The sequence below is a fragment of the Phaeodactylum tricornutum genome, chromosome 20, assembly GCF_000150955.2.
Source record: "Phaeodactylum tricornutum CCAP 1055/1 chromosome 20, whole genome shotgun sequence".
In the NCBI taxonomy this organism is placed as follows: Eukaryota; Bacillariophyta; class Bacillariophyceae; order Surirellales; family Neidiaceae; genus Phaeodactylum; species Phaeodactylum tricornutum.
The window spans coordinates 310,922-325,689 of record NC_011688.1 but is presented as its reverse complement, the minus strand read 5'-3'; the positions used below and the strand labels follow the sequence as shown (position 1 = coordinate 325,689).

Here is a 14,768-nt window from a genome sequence, read left to right as displayed (position 1 = left end):
CACGCCAAATCTGAATAAATTTTCAAAATTCAAATTGACCTTATATAGGTCTATAGATACAGAAACGACGTCGCCGAAGAATCGCCGAAGCCGGAGGGGCGAGCCATCCTTTCGGAAAACCGCGCATTTTTGGCGACTTCATCCTCACATTTTTCGGCAGTGACTCCCTGCCAACAAAGCTTGGTACTGTCTTCCCATCAAAATCTGTGACGAATAGGGCGAGACGCATCCCATTACGATGGCAGAACTTTTTGTGACTCCTTCTACATTAGAAGTAGACTATGACAAGAACTTGACGGAGCTCTATCAGGCTATTACCGATCAGAATTGGGACCGTGCAGTGCAAGTTTGCAAACGCCATCCCGTCCAGGCGGCAACTTGGGTTGTTCGCCACTACGAAGATGAAGACAATACAGAAAACCCTGAGATTATGTGGCGGTTCTTGCCTTTGCATTCGGCTTGTGCAAGGCAACCACCGGCGTCGGTCATTGCCGCGTTGATACGTGCCTACCCAGACGGCCCTAAATGTGTTGACGACCAAGGCATGTACGCCTTGCATTACGCATGTGGGAATCAAGGCGCTCGGGATGTCATTCGCCAATTGCTTGTAAGCTTTCCCGAAGCTGCGAAAATTCCGGACCCGCGAGGTATGCTGCCGATTCACTACCTGGCTTGCTGGGGACCCAGTTCTGTTTCGGTGGTCGATATGTTGTTGGTGGCGAACCGTGCCGTGGCAACAGCGAAAGATATGGACGGTAACACAGCACTGAACTTAGCTATCGAGGGCGACTATCCGGAGAAGAACGGTGTCGTGTCAGCTTTACAGAAGTGGTTGAACAACAATCCAAGCGACATTGAAAGTACAGTTAGCAGAAAGAGCTCCGTTACGAAGCATAAGGTATCTTCTTCTGATGAAAGATTCACAGATGGTTCTCAGATTAAGCCATCGATGAAAGCGACACGAGCTTTTGAACCTGAGAATCAAGAATATGAAATTAAGCAATCCAAGATGACGTACTCTAACAAGAACGCTGTTTCTAGAACCAAGGCTCGCCCTAATACTGAACGCTATTCGGACGAAGAAAAGCGCGACGAAGGCGAGACTCCTTTTGTGCGATCGCTAGGTAAGGCTGTACCGTCTCCTACCAAGATAGACGCTCTCTCCACGAATGCACATGAAGAAGAAATCCGAAAGCTCAAAAATGATATGCAAGCCCTCAAAGCCACGATTTTTGAAAAGGAACTCGAATGGAAGGATCGGAACACCGAGACCGAAGAACAATGGAAGGCCAAATATAACGCACTGAAATTATTATCCGGCGAAAAAGAAGAGGAGGTTGAGACCATGAAAAAAGAGCTTGAAAAAGTCCGAAAAGAGCTCGACGAATCCAGAGGGACGACAAGGAACAAGGATATTGATATCGAAGCAGGAAAGCAAAAACTCCTCCAAGCCAGGGATGATCTCAAAGGCCTTCGAGACACGCTGGGCGATCTCATGGAGCAACACGAAGGGTTCAAAAAGAAAAATCACAACATGAATGACCGCCTTGGATCGCTCTCGGCTTCGTTGGAGTCGATGATGGAACACCAAAACATGCTTACTAAGAGTCTAAAAAAGCGAAGTGACAAACGCAAAGCAACATACGAAGACCGACAAGCGCGACTTAAGGAATTGATGGATTTGGAAAAGTCTTTGCAAGAAGACGATGATCAACTGGACACATCCCTGAACAAACAAACCCGGGAAATGGAGGCTATTGCGGCCGTCATTGCTGCGGCACGAGAGTAGTCGCGTGTTCGTCTTTTTCTGTCCGCCCATGGTCTTGGCTGTAGACCGTCTGGGAGTTGTTTTACTGGGATGTTTTATGTTTTGGAGATTATGTAGAATATAAGGTTGTCGGATTGCTTATGTGTAACACACTTTTGTGACGACTACATGTTTATTGCGGGACTGATACTCGCGGTGACTAGCAAACCACATCACCCGTACTCACTGTTTCAGCTACCCCTGAAACTTACACTATATAGGAAGAATCAGGAGCAAGTTAATTTGTGAAAGTATTGACTGACTGTGAGCACTTACCGAACTTGGACTTTTTCAGTTTGAACGTAGGCATTTTACATCTAGCAATTTCAAACAAAGCTTGTTGTGTGCATAGTCCTCAAGACAACAAGCTACTTCTTTTCACGCCAGTCGTAATGACATAATGACATCATCAACACACGACGAATAATTTTGCCAGACTTTAGTTAACTACGACAAAATCAAATTAATGTAAGGTTCATGCTGTGTCTTCATCTCGATGACATTTATCACCTCATCATACAAAAGATCGACCCAATCACAATTTCAGATTCTCATTTCATGCGAAGCGAACCAACCGTAATTTGGTTTGGATCATTTCTACTAGTTCTAGCGTCACAAACTGCTCAAATGCTTTTATGTTGCCTTCCAGCCACAAAAAAAATCCAACAAAAACCAGAACCCGTCTGCGGTGTCATAAAACCCAAGTAGCAGAATGTCGAGTAGTGCTATCTATCAATCTTGCGCCGGTCAATTCGATAGCGGTGAGCAGCTTGATCAGCTTCTGCAGTGCCTCTCTACGGGACATGACGGCGTAAGTAAAGAGGGGAACGGGGTCGGCTCTTCTTTTCATTCGATACTGACTTTTAACACATATCACCCTCCTTTCGCTGTGGTTCAGGCGCTAAGCGATCAGACCAGCAACCTCGCAGGAGGTATCGATGCCTTTTATCTTATCTTTGCCGGGGCCCTTGTCTACTTCATGCAGACAGGATTTGCTATGCTCTGTGCCGGATCCATTCGAGCGAAGAATGTCAAGAATGTGATTCTCTGGAACTTGCTCGATTCATGTGGAGGCGGTCTCGCGTTCTGGAGTGTAGGCTATGCCTTTGCCTACGGTGGAGACAATGCTGGGTCCAAGACATTTGTTGGTAACGCAGGCTTTTTCCTCCAGGGAGATGACATTCGACTGGAAAACTGGTTTTTCCAATTTGCCTTTGCTTGTGCCCTTTCCTCAATTGTCGCTGGAACGGTAAGATAATGATGCAGCACGCATTTCTCTATGCATTGACACACGTCGGCACTAATTCAAGCCGCTGTCTTTAATGAATTTCAGATCGCTGAGCGCACTCAAATGAAGGCCTATTTGATGTATTCCGTTTTTTTGGCTGGGTTTGTCTATCCAGTTGTCGCCCACGCATTTTGGTCGAGCAACGGATTCCTCTCCAACACAGCCACAGATCCATTGTGGGGATCTGGCGCCATTGACTTGGCGGGCTCTGGACCAGTCCACATGACCGGAGGTGTTACGGCTTTGGCGGCAGCTCTGGTTTTGGGCCCTCGCATTGGTCGCTTCTACGACAAGGAGGGCAATCCTCTCGAAGAGCCAGCCGAATTTCCTCCCCATTCGGTTGCCTTGCAGTTTCTGGGAACGTTTTGTCTTTGGTTTGGCTGGTACGGCTTTAACCCAGGTTCCGTCTTCTTCATTTCGAGTATTGAAAACGGTCAAGTTGCGGCTTTGGTAGCCGTCAATACCACCCTAGCTGCGTGTGCGGGTGCCGTCAGCGCCATGTTTACTTCAACTTTATTTGACTACTGGTACACCGGCTTGCACACATACGATTTGGGCTACACTATGAACGGATGTTTGACGGGATTGGTCGCGATAACAGCGGGATGCGCGGTAAGTAGGACGCGACTTTCAAAACAGTTATTCTTCATAACTCGCTAACTATGACTATTGCGATACTGTGTTTTCCAGACTGTTGAAACGTGGGCTGCCGTCCTGATTGGTATTGGCGCTGGTTGGTTTTACCTGTTGGGTTCAAAGTTGCTTGTCTACTTCCGTATTGACGATGCTGTCGACGCCATTCCCGTGCATATGGTGGGTGGCGCCTGGGGTGTGATCGCGACGGGCCTTTTTACGAAGGGAGAACTACTATTGGCCGCCTTTGGCCAGGAGGAACATGTTGGATGGTTCTACGAGTGGGGCAGTGGGAGCGGTAACTTTACCCTAATCGGAATTCAATTGCTGTCTGTGCTGTTCATTTTCGCCTGGACTTTTTCCGTCATGGGAATTTATTTTTACGCCCTTAGCTTCATGGGTTGGTTGCGCATAGATCCGTTGGAAGAGGAGGTTGGTATGGATATTTCGCGCCACAAGGGCTCGGCATACGACATGACTTCAGCAAATATGGAGCAGGTACGGTCGTTGATGGACGACCGCAGTACGAGCAATCGAGGCAAGCTGCGTAAGTCGTCCATCATTGAGAAGCCGGCCAAAACAGGTCCGATCGAGGGAGGAACTGCCTCCGGAGAATCAGAAATTAAGGAGTCGGACGTGGAACATGCCGAGAGGGTCTAACCATTGATTCCACTTTCGCCAACCAGGATTCAGAGTTTTGCCTTCATGAGCGTGGTGTTTGAAAGTGTGGGTTTACTCTTAGGTAATGCTACCTCTAGTTAGTGCATTTAATCGGAGATGTTTCTGATGAATCGCGTTGATATGTTTCAATTTTGAGAAAATCGGCAAACATAGAGGTACTCAACGAGATGTGTAGTCTCTAGAAGAGAGAGGGATGAATTTGCAGCTGGTGGGGCTTGTGACAAATTGATCAGACAGGGAAGAAACCGCATGTTAGTCTATGTCGAACCCTTGTTCCACACGGGCAGGAAGGAATCACTGCCAATACAGGCATGACTATGTGTTATTCTCATTGCCGTGAACACTGTTTTGGCTGCTGGGCAGGTTACTGCTGTGGCCGGCCGCTGACTCGATCATGTAATCTTCCCGACACGATGGGCATGTCGCCTTCCGCTTAATCCAATCTACAAGACAGTCGTTGTGAAAACAATGTTTGCATTTTGGATTTCGCGACCACGACACGGTTTCACCTGCGTCAAACTCCAGCAAACATATATCGCAGCAAAAAGATGTGCCTTGTGAGGTATCGTCACTATCACGAAGCTCCTTTAATGGGACTGGCATCGTGTCTCTGTTGGAAACAGACGCAACACTAGAATCGATATTCGAGTAACATTCATTGGATGCACAATCACTATCATCATGACCAATACAGCTTGTCTGACAGTCGTTGCAGTCTTGAGCATGCGACGAATTATCGTCAGTCCCACCAGCAAGACCATCACTTGCTTCTCGTGGGTGGACAATCACCAGGGAGCCTTCAAAGCTCTTGTCTAAGAAGCTCGACGCTTCTTTCGCAGGATAATCACCGTTTGTCTCTTGATCATCCTTCTTCTCAATTTTATTGCTTGCCACTTTAGTCACGGTCTGTCTGTTCAAGGCCCCAATGTATCCACCTGGCGGGACAGCATTTAGCCTGTCGCCTTTTTCCTTGTCTTCACCAGAGTGCGATAACGCGCTGGCGGAATAAGCCCCTCGTTCCAGAAGTGAAAGAGTGTCTTCCCAGTCGTTCGAGATGGTGTCGTCACCATGTACTGCGTACTTTCTCTTGTTCAATTTTTCGGCATCTGTCTCCGGACCAACATCAAGTGATTGAGCGTCATCATCACTGCTGGAGGACGGAAGAAAATAGCTATTGTTCTCACCAATACGAGAACTGGTGACATCCGCATCGCCGTAGTCTAATATCGGGTACGGAGAGGGTGTCAATAGTACGTTTGTACTGATACCGTGGTGGTACGAGGTCCGGTGTAAATAGTGGGGCACCACTGTCATGTCGACGGTACCATGCCTTGGGGGCTCTCCTGCGGCGAGACCAACCTCGGCGATTCTTTCAGGGACAATCCCATCTTCTGCTTGCTTGGCAGTGAAAACCCGAATACAGTCCGAGAAGGCATAAAATGTACGGCTTGTCCCTGGAAAGTCTGCTGGTATTCCACCAACGAGTTCGAAGTATACCGCTCCACGATGAAACTTGTCCAGGCGCAGGTCACAACCCATTCCTTCGTCTAACTCGACAACGTTCCGCTTCCCTAAACAAATTCGGTGAACCAGAGAACTCTGGATATCCTCGCGGCTCCATTGGCTTAAGGATGCTCTGTTGGTGCCACTAGGCCAGTTGTCACCGTCGCCTTCGAACAACGCTCGGAGTAGAATACCGGGGGGAATGGGTTCCTGTGTACAGCAATAGTAGAAGCATACTAGCAGAAACGTCAAAATTGCCAAGGGCAGCGCGGCAAAGACCACCATGAGCGCAACAAAAATGATACTACTAAGCAAAACGAGGGGAATTAGGATGCAACGACAGAGAGCGTCCAATACCGACACCGGAGGGCCGGTCGAGAGTGCATCCCGATTACCGGACCGCTCAGCGGCGTGAGCGGACGTTTCGTCTAGAGCTAACTCGCGACTCGGAGTATGGTTGACTTCTCCGCCATTTCTGCTGGTAGTGATTGGCATGATCGCAGCAGCATTCTGCTTCCACCAGTAATTTTACATCACTCCAATAACCTGTGAAGACAATTCTACTGCAAGACATTGCCGCTCGAACGGCATATTCTGTGAAGACGCAAATCGCATGACTGACTGTAAACCGACTCTCATAGTCATTCACTGTCACACTGGGTTTTAAAGTTACGCATAGTGCCTTTTCACACGATACTTAACTCGAGGAAGACAATCCAGGACAAATAAAATAAAGGAAAACCGCTATTTAGGCCTGAACGACATAAAAAAATCGCTAATTTCTGTCAAATTTGAAAATTTCCTTTGTAAGTACTTTAGATCGACTCTGAGCGCGAAAAGGAAATTAGAAATTAGAAAATAATTCGATGCTCGGTGTCTGCTCTGGCAGATATCGCGCTGGCATGGATGAGCAGCTTCCAATCCGTGACCTACTGCATTCCAAAGAAAATTCGAAACCAATCAACATCAGTTTCACCTAAAAGATCATGAGTGTGTGGTAGGCGTCAGATGAGCATGTAATCCTGATCTAGGAACCGGCTTCCCTTTACCTTGGCACACTTGAAGCAGACTGTCATTGTCAACCAAATCCCATTGACAGCAGATCAATGATAAGCCTCCAACATTGTCATAGCTTTTTCAATCAGCTCTTCAGCAAGGGCAGTGTAAAATTCTTTCTGTGTCTCATTGCTTTAGGTAAATTGGAGATAAACAAGCAATGCATCAACAATAATCATGCCAAAAAATCGACATGTTTACTTGCATGGACCAGTTGTGCATGTCAAGTTTTTGTTCCAGTGTAAGAGTATCTTGACAATGTCTGTTGTGTCTATCAATCATCAAACAAGATTTGTAGTAAATCTCAGCAGTTGGTGGTTGGGGAATATACTTGTTTTGAGATAAATGCCTCAAAGACACAAGGCACGGGTGTGTACTGTCACAATATACTACCAAAGTACACCATGTGGACAGAACGCTGTTAGGAACAGAGTCTGGTAATCCAGGGAGGGCATTATTACAAACAACCGGCAATACATTTAATGGACTGTAAAACTCTACTTGTTGGAAAAGCTCCCCATGGGTTAGACAGCAGATACAAGGACCTGTGCATAAAATGCAGTGGGGATCAAAGCACTTATAAACAATGGTTGAAGAATAAGTGCTGTAAAGGTGTTCCTCCAATTTGCCAAGATACAACAAAACCTGAGGAACAAACTCATCCATACCCAAATATCTTTCTTCTGTCATAGTATCCTTATACCATGACGCACGCTCACATTTACTTTAGTGGAACTGGAAATACCTTTCATGACAAGCATGGCACGGGAAATGGAGTGCACCCATTTACATCCGTTAGCCAGGCAATAAGTATTGTCTGTCCCACTCCATTGCCACTATCAGAACATGAGTGGCTTTGTCGCGTTCTCTCCAACGCCCAATACATTGTTGTATCTAGGAATTCCATACAATAAGACCAAATTCACTTCCATGCAACTCCCTTCATCCTTGTAAAGACTCCAACTGCCATTCACCATCTTGACACCTAGCGGATCGACATTCTTGGTAGGCATGTTGCATGGTACTATACTGTGACATGTAACAAGATTTTAAAACAGCCAAGCTAGTAGCTTGCTATAGCAGTACTAGTGCATTGCATTGGTAAGCATAGCCAGGGAAACAGTCAAAATGTCAATGGGTTTTGCAAACATAATGTGGTCTTGTGATTACATACCTAAGTTGCAAGCATGGAGTTAGCAAAGACAATATTTTCTCAATTTACCTGTACTTGCTTACAGGTAAAATGGAAAATGCTTTTCTTTCCTTACTGACTGTAAGATGAATTTCTTCGCTTCTTTGGGCTGATTGCCAGCCACCTTACAAATGGGAGACGGGAGGAGATGAGACTTTCCATCTCACTTTGAGGCAAACAAGGTTGTGAGTGTGTCACAGTCAATCAAAGCAACCTTCGAGTTTACAGTCAGGTAGGATTTAGGGTGTAGGACGTAGAACCAGGTAGTAACCCCCGAAACCCTATCGGCCCGAAAGTCCACGATTGACAAGTAAAAACCCTTTTTTTTGTTTGGAGAAAAAGTTGTGACTGGCGCCCCTGCAGGAGATTTTACAGGATCGATGGTGGAATACATTATCTCGATGAATGTACTACATGAAAGATGGAATGTTTGGAAGGAACCTTGTAGACCATCCCAATGTATTCCGAGGAAGAGATCTTGATGGACATCAATGTCCAGTGTATAGTGCAAGCTAAGTCACAATCGGAGCAATTGAACCATCTGATCAGTTTCAAAAGTAGAATACATACCGTGTTCTCCGAGGAACAAAAACGAGCTACTGTCGTCGTGCTGCTCCGGAGAATCGTTGTTGTCGGTGAAGAAAGCGAAGCAGCTTTTTTCAATTGCTTGGTTGCCTGTGGACCGATCCTTGCCTTACAAGTGGCGGAAGAAATTTTGAGGCAGATTCCTTCACATGCTGTGCCCTCTGCACTAGTCGTCGATTCCTGCTTGAAAGTCATACACCGCTTCCTTCTGACGGAATACCATAGAGAGAGCTTTTTGTTCGATCTTCAATTTTATACTTCGAAAAAGGCTGAAGCTCGAGTAGCGTATCTCGATGGTTTTGTGAGTCGGATTATTCTACTTCCTGGTCTGATGGCCAATGCTTGCCATACTTGTAGAATGGACCTCCCAAAGTGGGCCACTCCAGAGACATACGTACGATGCATCATTGAACACGCGTGTCTATATCGGTTTGTCGACATTCCTGGAACTGAAGTTGGCAAGTTCTACCTTCAGTTCTTAGTGAATTTCGTTGCAAGCAGACAAGGTGGAGGGGCTATTGCTGCCGGCTTGAAGTGCTTTTACACACGGCAACTCCTTCACACGCACTTGGACTATTCACTGATACCTCGGCTGAAAACAATGATAGCCACAGACGTTCTTTGCACGATGCGCCCACAGGAATGTGCTGAACTTCTTTTCTGTATTGTTCAAGCCGAGGTTCGTGAGGCGTATCAAGCAAAGCTTGTTCTTTACCAGTATTCCGGTGTCAGCGATTTTCTAGAATCCATGTGTGTGCCCATCCTCCAATCATCCAAGGTTGTTCGCGACTCTTTCGTCAGGCTTACGATTCTACAATATCAACCGCCGGCAACTGCTATTGTACTCGACTTGAACATGGTTCGTTCGATGCTGACAATGTTGCTCGAACCCAAAACGGAGGAACAGCGCAACAAAAGTGAAACGATCTCATCATTTGCTGCTCTTTTAGAGTCGGTGGCTTCTGCTTGGTCACAATCTACGTTTGTAGACCGTCTCAGTATTGTGAGACAGCAAAGAATTTCATATTTTATATGGAATGCTCTTTTGCTGCTACCTGGGCCTGTCGATCCACTTTCAAATTTGACGGCAACTCTATTGGATGGCGTCACTCTGAGACTATCATGTACCACCCCGCAAATAAGACTTAGCGGCATGCGCGTTGCAGTGGAGTTGGCAAAAAAGCTAGGGGAAGAACTTCACTTTGAGGAATTAGACAATGTTGGAGACATATCTTCCGAATTGGGGGTGGAAATGTTGAACGAAGCCGAAGAGATCTTCCCCAAAGATGGTCACGCTGGAGAACAAAGCCGCCTACAAATCCCGAAGACACTGATAGATCCCGATGCCGAGTACTTTAGCGACGACAGTGAATCTGGGGAGAATGTTGGGAAAAGCCATAAAGAGGACGATGACTCGGACTGGAATGATCTTGATGACCATCATTTTTACTCTCTCGATGACAGCGAGGATGACTTGGCTGGTGTGACTTCTCCGCGGTACTTAACAGAATGTTTGGAACTTTTGCGTACGCCAGAGAGCGACTCTTTAGCATATCACAAGCACAAAACTGCGCTGCTGAGCCTACCAGACTTGGTTCGCTCACGTCCAATTGATCTTGTCGATGTCGGCGAGTCACTAGCACGGGAATTGCTGCAGATGGAAAATAAGTTTTCTCTGGACAATTTTGAGACCTCAGTTTCAGTGTCTGTTGTTGCACTACTCGTCATGGATCCCTGCAGTATCGGAAGTGCGGTTGTTCACGAAGTATTCTTGGACAGAGCCTTCGCCAATAGACAATGTGCTCTCCATGTGTTGTCTGACGCAGCTTACGAATTGAGCGGATATCAAGCAATGGAAAATACGATTGATAAACACCGCAGGTATATGACAAGGAATGATCTTGTTGTTGGTATACAATTTGCTAGTCCCCTAACACTTGCTTTACGGACAGGGCAATAATTGAGAGAACAAAGCAGGGACGGTCTTTGACTGGAGGGGACGGAATAGATGGCGCCCCAAAGACGGTCGCTCGAGCAGACAGGACTCGACGGTGGGGTGGAGCACGCCGATCCGATGACTCTCGCGCCATATCTAATCGTTTCGGGCGAATCGCTCCCGTATGGTTCTATAGACTGTTGCAGGGATTCTGTCAGCTGCAAAATGATGCATCACTTTGGGGCGGAAGAATAGGTTCCATGCTGCTTACGGAGCTGTTCTTGACTCTAGCCAATATAGTTGAATGCTGTGGAGTGCAACCTTGCGGCGATGTTCTAGCGAAAGATCTCTTTCAGCTTGTGTGGAGCTTTCGAAATGCGGATGTTCTTGAAGTGCGTCGGGTCGTTTTATTATGTGCCGCTGTTTCGTTTTGTCAAGTGCGACAACAAAATCAGCCAAAGCTGATAGCAGATGTCACGCAGGGAACCCTATACACCACTTTGCGTGACCTGGAGTTGAACGATCCTGATACGGAATGTAGAGATCTGGCTGGTTTTACTCTGTACAAAATTAAGGAAGCGGTTCAAGCCTCTTTAGCTTCGGACTTTTTATTGTAAAGCCTTCCAAAAAGCCGGTAAAACGATTCTAGCGAGTAATCAAGGTTTGAAACAGTAAAGAGGAAAATCGCTATTTTGGCTGAACAACATGAAGAAATCGTAATTTCGGCCAAATTTGAAAATTTCTCAGTACTTTGGATTGAGCGCGAAACGGCTTTTAAGTAAAATTAGCAATTATCAAATAATCCAGTGCTTGGTATATGTTCTGAGTATGATTACATAAATAACATCTGAAACTGGCCCTAATACCTATTTTATGGTGTTTCTGCCATGTGCCGAATTTACAGAGGCCTGATGATCACTCATTCAAATAGCAACAAGAATAACTTTATTGACAGTATACATTCCTCTAGATAGGCAATTGACTTTGTACATGGCTTCATTGCTTAGTCACAGTCAATATAATGGATGTCTAAGATAAAGGTAGTTGCTTTATCGATTTCTGTTGTCGCGGGATTGTATTTTGGTTTGGCGCTATTTCAACGAAGTTGCCTTTGCCGACGTCGTGACGGCAGCAACAAAATCGTCAATTTCTACTCGCAAGGATTCAAAATCGTGCAGTCCTGTCATCAACTGCGGTGACACTGTTTCCATCCGTTCCAAGCCTTCTTGCGATCCTAAAACCGCGCCTAGGCATGATCCACGGTGTACGTTTTCACCGCCAGTATTGGCGTTGGCCAAAAGGGCATGCCAAGTCGAACTTTTACTATCCGGATTCGGATTGTACTTGGCCAAACTATCCAACAACGCTGGCATAGCCGACCCCAAATAACAAGCCGTCAACTCATCCCGACCATTACCATTTGGTTTACGAAAGCCCAGAGACGCCGCTGTTTCCTGCAACGTAGACTTCATATCGAGTGTTGATGGCTGTACGCTTTGAAACACGAGCTTGCCCCACGCCCCGGCCGCTTGATGAAGCACGTTGCTTTTTCGCGTGACGTCGGCACAGGCTGATGCCATGTCCGCGGCTTGCGCTAGAGTACCATTCGATCGAGCGCCAACAGCCAAGGCAACTATAGTTGGTAGTACGAGACCATCTATCGTTTCGACATTGTGACCATCATCATCGGGACAATCCTTCGGTGGTAGCTTGCCGTATACTAAGTTGGCAAAAAACATGCGGTGACAAGTACTGGCGTAGGTGTCGTTGTGGGAGCCAGCAGTCATCATAAAGTTGATGTAGGCCTCTCGGAAATGATCTGGATTGAAAACACCTTGGCTGGCGACTATGCTCTTCATCAGGACACGAGCGAGCTGCACTTCAAGAGTGTTTTCACCTTTTTGTAGAGTCGCGTGGTAGTGAATACTCTTCGAAGGACTCCACAAGTCCTGTTTCCCGTGGTTGATGACGTATCCAATGATCGACTGGGGCTGGTCTTTCGAGGTTGCCTTGCGACGTCCACCGCCATTGAGATTGGATTTGTTGAGGATACTGCCGGTCAGTTCGTATACTGGTTGAGTATAATCTTCGATCTTTCCATAGTCGCGTTTTATTTGAGGAAAACCCCCGTAGTACCAGTGGGATGGGGATGCCAAGGCGTCACCGGCGAAATATCCCCACAGGGCGGCACGGAGGCGCGATTCAGTCGTCAGGACAAGCGAGGAGCTGCGTTGCATTGTGGGGTCAAAATTTACAGTTGAAGCGTGGGTTCCCTTTTCAGTCGTATTTTTGCTACTTTTGGGGCCCATCCAAATGGCTGAAAAACTCAATATAGAAACGAGGAGCAGCAGCATCACCCTCCATGCAATGGAATGCTGATTTGCTAAATGTGAGTAACCTAATCGACCTCTCCGCCTACCCGTAGATATCTTCATTATCGTCAGATTTGGGCGGGTGCTGGTCCAGGTCTGTCTTTGCGCTGATGGAGTTCCTGACTCACTGACTGAGAAAAAGTGAGCAGATTGATACGGTACTAGAAGGACATTTCGAATATATGAATCTGAGAATCGAACGAGTATTTGGCTTATGAAACGATCTGACGTGTTGTCGCAGGAGACAGACAGTCTTCGGTGCACGGCGAAGTATCTCGGTGTCCATGAATTGCTATACGCGTTCACGTGTCTACTCTCTCTGACAGTGAGGAACACAAATACCAGCCAAGACGTTTGTAACGTTCGACCATGAGATTCCTATCTTGTTTCTTCGCCGCGTTCGCCATATCGCCAGCTCCGGACGTACCACAAATCACGTCACAGCCGACAAAAACCGCCTCGCTACCTTCTTTCATTCCAAAGTCATCATTGTCATCCTCCTCAACCTCGCTACTTTCCGATGGTGTCAGCAACTGGATCGCGGCTACCGCCAGTGTTTCCGCGATTGGGAGTGCACAGGCTCCACCGTCCCAGGCGGACGTCCAACTATTACGAAAGGCGTTTGCCGAATTTTACGGTGTGGAACGAGACCTCGACGCATCTCTCGTTTTACTGACTCAGGTAGTGGAACGTTGGCAAGGCCAGCCGCCCGACGAACTAGCTGGACTGTACCGCGTGCGCGGAGATTGTTACACACTCTTGGCGGACTCCAAGGCCGCCGTCAGTGATTACACAAAGGCCATTGAGTTATTGCAGGGTCCTGGCGGGGATCAGGCCGACCCGATTGAACTCCCGTCCGCCTTGCTCGGCCGGGCCCGGGCCCTCAAATCTCAAGGCACGGCTTTGACGAAAGCTCAGACCAAACAAGCCGCCGGCGATTACGAACTCTCGTTAAAGCTGACTTCGCGTGAAGATTGGGATACAGATGCCGAATTGCTCGAAGACGGCGCCACCCGCAATCCGTACGCTGCTTGGGAATGGGGCACGGTCCTGAGACAGGTCAATGACTGGAAACAGGCAGCTTACGCTCACTCTCTCTCAGGCACTGCCTTTGACGAAATTGGTGACAAACCTCGAGGAGTCATGGCGGTGATTGACGCAGGGATCGATCTCGCCGGGGGTTCCGGGCAAACGAGCGAAGCGAAATCTATTTTGCAGAAGGCTATTGCAAAAACCAAAGGCATCGAAGCCCGGGATGTGGGCTTACTGCAACGGCTCATTGCCAAGGAAGGTGAAGGTAGAATGGCACTGGCAGCATTGCTTTGGGACGAAGGTTCCGTCGCCGATGCGGAAGCAACGTTGGGACGGGCCTGCGAGCGATTGGAACAACTACAAGTTGATGCCTCTCAGCGCAACGCCAAAAAAGATGGGGTGCCCTTGGATGAACCAAAACGGCTCAAATTTAGTATTGACGACACAAACCCCGCAGTGTCCATGTCCTGCTCACGTTTTAAGAATTCGGCATTCTTGGACGAGCAACTAGGATGGTCGGAATCCTTGCAAAAAAAAATGATCAAATTGGAAACGCTAAAATAATAGATTGCATAGGCAAAGGATAGTTCGAGACGAACGCGTAGTTATTCTTCCATTGCCTACATATCGGAGACGAACGCCCGTCAGGGATTGGCTGAAAAGCGTCTGAAATGTGCCTCGAA

At 47.2% G+C, this 14,768-nt stretch overlaps 6 protein-coding genes across 6 annotated transcripts; 4 read left to right on the top strand and 2 right to left on the bottom strand.

Annotated features, from left to right (window-relative positions):
- Nucleotides 1-162: 162 nt before the first annotated feature.
- Nucleotides 163-1,789, top strand: PHATRDRAFT_49020 (predicted protein; the record flags this gene model as incomplete). Its single annotated transcript, XM_002183690.1, has 1 exon — nt 163-1,789. The coding sequence occupies exon 1, from the start codon at nt 239-241 to the stop codon at nt 1,787-1,789; it is 1,551 nt and encodes a 516-aa protein (XP_002183726.1). The 5' UTR covers nt 163-238.
- A 645-nt stretch (nt 1,790-2,434) lies between these two features.
- PHATRDRAFT_54981 (predicted protein) lies at nt 2,435-4,503 on the top strand. Its single transcript, XM_002183689.1, has 4 exons — nt 2,435-2,618; nt 2,706-3,056; nt 3,141-3,707; nt 3,786-4,503. Exons 1-4 carry the CDS (start codon nt 2,520-2,522, stop codon nt 4,386-4,388), a joined length of 1,620 nt encoding a protein of 539 aa, XP_002183725.1. The 5' UTR covers nt 2,435-2,519; the 3' UTR covers nt 4,389-4,503.
- Nucleotides 4,504-4,724: 221 nt separating this feature from the next.
- Nucleotides 4,725-6,407, bottom strand: PHATRDRAFT_49018 (predicted protein; the record flags this gene model as incomplete). Its single annotated transcript, XM_002183553.1, has 3 exons — nt 4,725-4,852; nt 4,919-6,122; nt 6,150-6,407. 3 exons carry the CDS (start codon nt 6,405-6,407, stop codon nt 4,725-4,727), a joined length of 1,590 nt encoding a protein of 529 aa, XP_002183589.1.
- A 1,887-nt stretch (nt 6,408-8,294) lies between these two features.
- On the top strand, nt 8,295-11,298 carry PHATRDRAFT_49017 (predicted protein; the record flags this gene model as incomplete). Its single annotated transcript, XM_002183688.1, has 2 exons — nt 8,295-10,626; nt 10,698-11,298. The coding sequence occupies exons 1-2, from the start codon at nt 8,618-8,620 to the stop codon at nt 11,296-11,298; spliced, it is 2,610 nt and encodes an 869-aa protein (XP_002183724.1). The 5' UTR covers nt 8,295-8,617.
- Nucleotides 11,299-11,772: 474 nt separating this feature from the next.
- Nucleotides 11,773-12,918, bottom strand: PHATRDRAFT_39635 (predicted protein; the record flags this gene model as incomplete). The annotated part of the gene is made up of 1 exon (XM_002183552.1): nt 11,773-12,918. One exon carries the CDS (start codon nt 12,916-12,918, stop codon nt 11,773-11,775), a length of 1,146 nt encoding a protein of 381 aa, XP_002183588.1.
- A 485-nt stretch (nt 12,919-13,403) lies between these two features.
- PHATRDRAFT_49015 (predicted protein) lies at nt 13,404-14,649 on the top strand (the record flags this gene model as incomplete). Its single annotated transcript, XM_002183687.1, has 1 exon — nt 13,404-14,649. The coding sequence occupies exon 1, from the start codon at nt 13,423-13,425 to the stop codon at nt 14,647-14,649; it is 1,227 nt and encodes a 408-aa protein (XP_002183723.1). The 5' UTR covers nt 13,404-13,422.
- Between the last annotated feature and the right edge of the window lie 119 nt (nt 14,650-14,768).

Excerpts from the sequence above, each read along its gene's own strand:
- PHATRDRAFT_54981 (XM_002183689.1), top strand. The coding sequence starts at position 2,520 with ATGTCGAGTAGTGCTATCTATCAATCTTGCGCCGGTCAATTCGATAGC. Across the intron at positions 3,057-3,140 it reads CCTCAATTGTCGCTGGAACG|ATCGCTGAGCGCACTCAAAT; the intron begins GTAAGATAATGA and ends AATGAATTTCAG. Across the intron at positions 3,708-3,785 it reads CGATAACAGCGGGATGCGCG|ACTGTTGAAACGTGGGCTGC; the intron begins GTAAGTAGGACG and ends TGTGTTTTCCAG.